The 9,698-nt window shown below is 39.3% G+C and overlaps 1 protein-coding gene across 1 annotated transcript in view; it reads right to left on the reverse strand.

Moving 5' to 3' along the window:
* Positions 1 to 9,698, reverse strand: part of klhl32 (kelch-like family member 32) — a 273,091-nt gene that overhangs the window by 33,032 nt on the left and 230,361 nt on the right. The window contains exon 9 of the mRNA XM_048597003.1: positions 1,851 to 2,577. Within this exon, the coding sequence (XP_048452960.1) occupies positions 1,851 to 2,577 (727 nt within the window). The remainder of the gene's footprint in view (positions 1 to 1,850; positions 2,578 to 9,698) is intronic.

Genomic DNA, 9,698 nt, shown 5'->3' on the forward strand with positions numbered 1-9,698 from the left:
TTTGGATCCCTCTGTCTGCCCCACTGGCACTCACACCTTCCAGTCCCTGACTACTGACCGAATTCGGGTAATTAATCGAAGGGATGTGACTGCCTTTTGAAACACAGCATCTGGTAACTCTCCTCCTTCCTGATGTTTTGCAGTGTTTGATCCTTGGACTCTAGCTCATCAACTCTGTGCTGGAGTTCTTCAAGCAACTGACAAATGTAGTCACTGTGAACCATGATGGGGTGCACCAGCTCGCATGACATGCTGCTACAACATCACCTGGCCCTGCATCTCTATTTTAATTACAACTTAATTTGTTTATTTAAAAGTTTCTGACTGGTCTTTTAGTTTTTAGTCTGTAAAATATTTGTCCTCTTTACCACTGACCTGAATGTAACCTATAATAGATAGTCAAATTAGTAGCTATAAGCAATGGTTTGCCTGTGATGTCACTTTTTGCTTTGTGCTGGGCACCCGATCCTGGGCTTCAATTGATCCTGCTAAAAAAAGACTTTACAAACCATGAACCAAAACAACTGAGTGAAAAGCACCTCTTCCCCTCTGCACTGAATTCCCACAATGCTCCAAAATCCCAGAAATATATACTCACACGGGCTGTGCCTCACACTTGATGTGATTTCATCTGACTACACCCCAATCTGTTTATCTGAAGCTCAAATTCTCAGCCTTATCTTTTTACCGCTGTACTTGTCTATTCCAAAGCTGATTCTCCAGCTCAGCCCTTGGTAAACTCAAAGCCATCAAAAGAACACTGTCGCCTATGTCTTTGGTCATTGGCTTAACACCACCTCTGATTATTGATTTCTGTTTGTTCCCAATCAGGCAATGCCCTGATTTTAAAATTCTCATCCTGCTTTTCAAATCTCTTCATGGCCTCACTTCACCCGATTTTAATAATCTCCTTCAACTCCACAACTCTTCACAATACCTATGCACAATTAATCTGGCCTCTTGTGAATCCCTAATTCTAATTACACTATTGGCGGCTGTGTCTCCAGTTACGTAGACCAAATCTCTAGAATTCCTTCCCTAAACTTCTTGTCTCATTACTATGGCTTTCCCCCTTTAAGAATGTTCCTTAAAACCAATGTCCATGACCAAGCTTTGGTTAACCTAAAATCTTATGTGGCTCAGTGTTAAATTTTGTTTTTTAAAGCTTCTGAAGTGCCTTGCATAATTTCATTTTGTTAGAAGTGCTATACAAATACAAGTTATTAATGGTATAATGAGGAAATGTGTCTTGTCAAATACTTCCTGAAAATTCTATCCATCGCCTTCTCAAAACAATTACATTTGTCACTCGCAATGCCTTTAAAGAAAATGAAGTTTCTAGTAACTGAAGTTAGGCACAATTTTACAATTACAACATTTTTCTTTCTCTTCACTTTTATTCGAAGTTGTCATATTTTCCAATCCCAGACTCAATTTTCATATGTGAGGAAGATTAAAACGTGATCAGATTTTATTGAAACATGTGGTTTTCTAAAGAGTGTTGCTTGAAAATATTTATTTATTCTTTGAAGTAGCAGCAGAAACCTATCTGAACCAAGACAGTAGTCAAAGCATGACAGGTTGCCTTAATTCTTATGCTATAAAAGGTGAAATATTATAGTTATAAATGTTTTAACATTCTAACCTGTATCAATCACAGTATATAGATCCTAATTATTTATTTACAAAGTACTTACAAAACTTATATAGCCATCAAAAATTAGATCAGTTTCTCTCTTTAACAAACCTTTCTTTTGTTTAACCTATTTGTGGCTTAAAAAAGTAAAACAGACTTGTACATGAAGGATTCTCAGCAGATGGCATTAGAACACAAAACTGTTGATCCTTACCTGATATCCAAAGGAGCCCATCAGCCATACATCCTGCATGGCAGGAGAGTGATCTATCAAAGGACTGTACAAAAGACCACTTGTTCTTCTTTGTACAGTATCTCTCGACAGTAGGCAAAACCTGTCGCAGTTCATTCCTCCCACCCACTGCATATAGATATTCATCCAAGGTTCCAAGTACAAAATGCTCGCGGCAGTTTTTCATGGGAGCTATTTCTGTCCAAGTGTTACTGCGAGGATCGTAACGGCATGCAGTCCTCACTGCACAGGTGCGACCTGTTGCATGTTCCACCTCTCCACCTGCTACAAAAAGGAAGTCTCCCATGACAGCCACACAATGATGACTTCTTCCCACAGGCATCGGAGACAGCTCACTCCAGTTTGAAACCCTCGCTATGTGAACATTCTCCTGGTTCACTGGATTAAAGTAACGCAGGTCTCTCACTTTGCAAATCTCGCGTTTCTTACCACCTACAATATAAAGTGTTTCTGACTGAAAGCGAGGTCGTGTCCTGATAGTTTGCCATATGGGCTGTGCATAGATGCTCTGGTGGTACTCCAAGGATTCAGTTATGAAAGCTGTGACAGTTTCACTGGCCTGAACCAGAGGGTGGGACAGGGCTACAGCATGTAGTGTGTCAACGTTCATCAAACCAAAGCGTACATATTGTAAGAGCTCATCCAGATACTGATATCGACAGCCATTTTCCAACCACCTGACTGCCAACTGTCAAAATAAAACAAAGTAGCCTGGTTAGTCTTGTAAAACAAGAAAATACCCCATTATTTTGGAAAGTCAATCATTATTACACTTACAACTTGAAATTTAGAATTATTAAATAATTCTATCATTCATACATAAACCTAGGATACAATCTTCCTATTTGGATGGTTAATAGCTAATTCAAAATTCCATTCAATTTCTGACTACAGCTTGAAATCTAAAACAACAACAAAAGTAATGCAAATTAAGACATTTATTTTCTCAGTCTGAAGTTTAAATCATAATTGCACTCAACAACGATAATTAAATTAAAAGGCGTTTTATGTGACCAAAATGCCACTGATCCTTTCACTGCAATTGTACTTTGTTTAACTAGGGTGCAACCGCCGACAACATTTATCCTACTTACATAATTTATCAAAATAAATCAACACCCACATTATTTCAAATGTTACTGTAACCATATTCTCACTGTCCAGAGACATAACCTATTGTTGCTCAATAAGAAGCTATAGACAACACTGCATTTATACATTTTAGGTTCACTTGGTATTATGTAATTGGCATCATCCTTGATGACAGGAGTGTGAAAAATGAATCCAAATGGGGAAAGGCAGCATCAAAATGTTGCTTTTATGATGTTGAGAAATATTTATTTTTCACTACTCTTTCCCTGAAGAAACTGTAATCCTTGCTCGCACATAGTTCCATTGGTCAGTAATATGTTTGTATGTTTGGACAATGCATTGGAGTGTCAGGTTATTCAACTGTAGAGTGCATCATAATTGAGCCAAATTCAATCCTTGCTGCCTGTGATTAGGATGCAGTAAATTGTTGCCAGATGTACTCTTCCTAATGCAGGAAAATAAAAAGTTAATTACTTCACTCTTCAAGCTATCTCAGCTGACTTAAGTGAGTTCAGCACAGACTGAAAATTGAAACTGGGACCTCAGTAGCTCATCTACCGAAACTTGAAAACTTCCCAGTCAGAATGAGCACCTTGAAGTAAGGACCAGAGGGAACTGGGGAAAGAAAGACAACCATAATAAACACTTCAGTATAAGGTCCTAACTCATTTATTCTTGAGGTTTATGGATCATGTATTTTAATCTTATTCAAGTTTGCTTTTGCATAAAATGCCAGTCTTTGATGGTCATAGCCAAATTACTGATACACAATATTAAAATACAGAAAACATTTAATATACTTTAAATGTATTAATCTTTAATTTCATTGATGGATTTTAATACTTGGGATACTTGTTTGAAAGAAATACCTTTAAATGAGCCATGACATGCATTTTAAAATCATTCCAGAAGACAGCTAATCTGTCAAGCTTCACAGTGAAGTACAAAACAGATGCCTAAACAACATAGCTAAGCAACTGAAATAAACCAAAGAACTGCAGATGCTGGAGATGTGAAACAAAAGCACAAATTGCTGGTGAAGCTCAGAAGGTCTGGCAGCATCTGTGGGAAGAAAGCACAGTTAACATTTCAAGTCTAGTGATGCATCAGAGTCACCAAACTTGAAGCATTAATTCTGCTCCCTTCCCACAGATGCTGCCAGGCCTGCTGAGCTTCACCAGCAATTTCCATTTTTGTTAGCTAAGCTACTGATTTGTATTAAAACAGTTGAAACTCACAAGCAGCAACAAACATCTCATCTGCGGAAATAACCACAGACTAAAAGCAACTTCCCTAAATTCATTCTGCAAAAAGAAAATGCTGAAGTCTCTCCTGTATTTATCAATGGCATCGTGGTAGCTTTGACAATGGGAGATTGAAACTCCTCTGTTCACATGGATTGTTCCTATTGTATGCCAAAGGTCAGCTATCACATGACCAGAACACATTCTCGTGAAAAATTATATTATAAACTTGTCTGTTGGTTACACAGTAACATTAAAAGCACAGCCACTCTCTCTCAAAAGTATCTTTTTTAAGGCTCAGACCCTATTCCTGTCACAATTTGAAAAATATCACAGGTATTAAATTTAAACTTCATATGCCATATCATCCACTCTAAAACGGCCACCAGTTCGCATGGTCAGTAAGCCCACTGGAACTTCACCAACCATGGAACCCTAGAATGTACTTTCAGACTTCAACTTTTTATTCAAATTCACCTCCCCTGAGCTTGTAATTTGTATTGTTTTACTTTGTTAGTGAGTGTGCATGCTTAAAGATTTGGGACAGTCATACCTTTTAATAATGTTTATGCATTTAACTGAGTGAGTATTTAAAATACTAAAACTATCTACATATAAACATAGAAGATAGGAGCAGGAGGAGGCCATTCAGCCTCTCGAGCCTGCTCTGCCATTCTTCACGATCATGGCTGATCGTCCAATTCAATAGCCTAATCCTGCTTTCTCCCCATAACCTTTGATCCCATTCACCCCAAGTGCGATATCTAGCTGCCTCTTGAATACATTCAATGTTTTGGCATCAACTACTTCCTGTGATAATGAATTCCACAGGTTCACCACTTTTGGGTGAAGAAATGTCTCCTCATTTCCGTCCTAAATGGTCTACCCCAAATCCTCAGACTGTGACCCCTGGTTCTAGACACACCCACAGGAACAGTCTCTTTGCATCTTCCCTGTTTAGTCCTGTTAGAATTTTATAAGTCTCTATGAAATCCCCCCTCATTTGTCTGAACTCCAGCGAAAACAATTCTTAACCTAGTCAATCTCTCCTCATACTTGCTTATTCAACCGAATTTTTTTCCTCATTGCCTTACACATGGCCAAGTACATACTGAATTGAGATATCAAGTCTTTTTTTTAAAGCTATGTTATAACCAACATTAGGAGGGAAGAATGAAGAAAATAATTTACACTTCTAAACTTGATAATAACAATATGCATATACCTCATCATAGTTGAGTCATCATGATGTTAGTTTATTCAAAATGAGTCAAATCTGAACTGAGGTGATTGAGAATAAACAAAAGCGAGGAAAGTATCAGAGAACCTAACAGTTTAAGCAATTAAATGGTCATGAAGTTTGAGTCTGCCAAACATGCTAGTCAAAGAAAGGAGACAGTGGGTAGAATCTACTATTTTCATCGACTGTCTTGTTCAGTTGCTAGTAAATTGGTTAGATATCCCAAGTGATTCTCCAAAGTAAGTGCCATCATGCCTTCCTCTAATCAGGCAATTTAGAAGCCAGCGGCTAAAGGAGACTAGCCACATTATTCCAGCAATGGCTCCGTAGTTAGCACTGTTGCCTCACAGCTGCAGGCATCTGGGTTCAATTCCTACCTTGGGTGACTGTATGTGTGGAGTTTGCACATTCTCCCAGTGTCTGTGTTGGTTTCTGCCAGGTGCTTTGGTTTCCTCCCACAGTTCAAAGCTATGCAGGTTAGGTGGATTGGCCATGTGGGGTTATGGGGATAGAGTGAGGGTTTGGGTTTTCGGAGGGTTGGTGCAGACTTGATGGACCAAATGGCCTCTTTCTGCACTGTACTGTTCTATGATTTTTACCTATTTTCACCTCCTATATAAGCAGCTCGCTTTCCTCCCTCCTGTGTGAGCAGGGATCTGGTAGTTTGAGCTTGCTACTTGCTGTCCTGGAGATCCATCTTGTCCAGCACTCCCCAACATCCAAAGGCACACTCTACGGGCAGCTCCCAATTCTAATCTAGCTGAAATAGCCACCGCCATGTCAGTGTCTGAGCTGGTGGAAATCGCAGATTACAGCCTCACCACTGCTTCATCCAAGGGATCTGTGACTTCCTAGTCACAGGTGGAGGAGGTGCTAGTCTCTTCAAGGCAGAGACTGCATACATTGCTGGTCCCTGCAGAAGTAGTTGTGAAATAGAGGTAAGAAGCTTGGGCATGGTAAAAATACACTCATTGTGCAGGTAATGAGGCAGCAGCAAAACACTTGGCATTCAATCCAACTTAAATGAGACATAAGCAAGGACTGAAAGAGATGAAAGTGGCTGGTACCGTTGTTACTGTGTTGCAGGTAGGGGAAAGGTGTGAGGTGTCCTGAATGTAGGCAGATTGGAGGGCAGGAAGCATTAGTCGGTTGGTGTGGGTAAGAGCCATTGAAGGAAGATGCTGCATGCAAGAGTGAGTGTGGTAGGCAGTGAGGTTTGTTGAAAGGGGTGTGTAGTGGCACAGTTAGTGAGTGGGGCAACAGGAGAGAGAAGACAGTGGCATTTATGATTGTGGTACTTAGAAAGTCATTAACTATCTTCTTGCCCAGATTGTGGATGTCTCACTGACCTGGAGGGCAATTTTGGACCAAGCTGGCAGGGTCTGATGGTGTAGTCTCCCTTAGCGGTCCTGATGACCATCCTGTCCACAACTGAATGGCAGTTGACAAACTGGGGTGCAAACTCGCCTCTGTCTGTTATCTGTGGTAAAATTCTTCCCATATTCCAACGGTGAAGTGCTATTTGTGACTGGCAGCATTGACCTGGTGTTGCATAGTTGCTTTAATTGTAGCACCAGCAGTGTGTATTGCAGAAGGCACTGGTAGTGGCAAGTATATCCACTGCTGCAGTACCACAGCGTGTGATGCATACACAAGATAAGCTGCAGAGAATTGTGTGAGATAACTTGACAGACCTCACGGACAGAAAACTGTGAAATTCCTTGAAATTCACCCTTAGCAATTGGAGGTAAAATTCAACCTCATGTGATGAGACTCATGCTATTTTTCTTTCTGAGTTTTCATATTTTAATATTTAAAATTATTAAGACTCCTTACCTGCCAACTTTAGAGTTAAGGCTTTGTTACTAGGACTAGCAATAACCACTTTTATTCTCAATCTTTTTTTTCATTTTCAGGTTGATTTTCTTTAAGCCTGTGCCTTAAGAATCATCTTAGCTTGCAGTGGTTAACTTTGTCATGGAGCCCAATAGTTCAGTTATGTGTTAACTGACTATTAGAAGTCTTGACTGTGCTCATCAGCCTAGTTTTTCGGTGAAAATGACCCTTCCATCTACAGATTAAATTTGTTTCAGAGATAGTAGGAACTGCAGATGCTGGAGAATCTGAGATAACAAGGTGTAGAGCTGGATGAACACAGCAGACCAAGCGGCATCAGAGGAGCAGGAAGGCTGACGTTTCGGGTCTAGACCCTTCTTCAGAAAAAAAAAGAAAAAAAAATTAAATTTGTTTGGATGCCCAATACTTTTTTCTCAGTACTCAATTTGCTTTCCTCTTCTTAGCTAGTAGTGGGTTTTTACTGTTCTCACTGCCTGTTCTCCCTATTACTGGCTGTGAAAGTCTTTCTCGAGACATAAATTTCTGGTGGTTTATCTGGAAGAGTTTCTATTCAAAGATTTTTTTTTTCCTTTGCAGCTTCTGTTCAGATCTGAGGCTTTATTGGCTGCTTGCTGGTCTAAAAGCTGCACTAAATGCTGCAAAATATCTTATGTAACAGAGTCTGATCATTAGTCATTACCTAATATAACTATAGCTTCTGCATGTATTCATATCCATGTACTTTGTTTCTTCCACAGAATCTCACCCTATTATTTCTTCTAGTCTATTTTACAATATGTTTGCTAACAGCCAATGTACTGATGAGGACTGTCGATCTCATATGTTCACCACCAACTATTGCTGATAGTGTGAGCACACTTGTACGTACGCAATATTAAATTGATATTTTTAAAACTAAAAATATTCTAATTGTTTAACATTAACATTCCTCTTACCTGAATTATTTTATTAAAATTGTATCACTAATTAGAATTTGTCATTATGAGAGATATTACTGTTAACGCACAGTCTCCTTGGTGTCAGCAAACACAGCTTCTGTTTTCACTCTGCCCATGATATATTTACACTCTGTGACGTGAAGCATTGTGACATTATCTCAAGGTTGCTCCAGAGTTTTGAAGTCCTGACGCAATAGGTTTATGTATTTCAAAAAGTTCGCTTCTCACGTGTCTTGAACTCAGCGGATATTGGCTTAACTTGTTCAGCACTTCTTCACAAGGTAACCCTTTCACTTCAGGAATGGAGTGAGTGAATCTTCTCTGAACTACTTCTAAAGCAATTACATCTTTTTCAAATAAAAAGGCCAAAACTACACAGTATTTCAAATGTGGTCTCACTAATAACCTTTAGAGCTGCAGTAAAATTTCCCTACTTTTATATGTCATTCCCCCTGCGACAAGTGAGAACATTCCATTAACATCTCTAATCACTTGCTATATCTGCATACTAAATTTATGTGACTCACGTAGCAGAACACCCATATCTCTGTATACCACCAAGTTCTGACATTTCTTTCCATTTAAATAGGATACTGTGTTTTTCTTTTCATCCTGCCAAAGTGGCCAAGTTTACATTTGCCCACATTTACTCCATCAGCTATTTGTTTTGCAGAATCACTTGATTTGTCTATCTTTCCTTGCAGGCTCTGTACCTCCTACTGTCAACTGATAGTTTTACTTATTTTGGTGTCAAATTTAGCTACCGTACATTTGTACCCCTTATCCAAACCACACATTTATTTTAAATAGTTGAAGATGCAGCACTGATTGCAGTAGCACTTCAGCAATGAAAGCTTGCCAATCTAAGAAAGATGCATTTATCCCTACTCTCTGCTTCCTGTTTCCATCCTTTATACATGCTAAAATGTTAACGCTACACCTCTCTCCAGCAATCTTTGATATGGTACCTTAAAGAGTGCCTTTTGGAAATTCAAATACACCATATCTAAGGATTTTCCTCTCCACCATGGACAGCACTTCATCGAGGTCTTTAACAGATTAGTAAAAGATTTTGGGTCTGCCTGATCAAATCATGATTTTCTTTCTTGCACTTAGCCACTCTAGCTTTAGTTGCCCTTTTCCTATTCAAATACTCTTAAAACTTCTTACTATCTGCTTTCACTTGTACTTTACATTCAACCTAAAATAACACAGTGTGGAGCTGGAGGAACACAGCAGACCAGGCAGCATCAGAGGAGCAGGAAAGCTGACCCTTCTTCTGAAGACGGGTCCTGACCCAAAACGTCAGCTTTGCTGCTCTTCTGATGCTGCCTGGCCTGCTGTGCTCCTGCAGCTCCACACTGTGTTATCTATGATTGCATTGGCAGTTCTTACTATCTCTTTACATTCAACCTGTTCTTTTTGACTATGATGGACC

Source organism: Rhincodon typus, chromosome 5 (genome assembly GCF_021869965.1).
Source record: "Rhincodon typus isolate 14 chromosome 5, sRhiTyp1.1, whole genome shotgun sequence".
NCBI lineage: Eukaryota > Metazoa > Chordata > Chondrichthyes > Orectolobiformes > Rhincodontidae > Rhincodon > Rhincodon typus.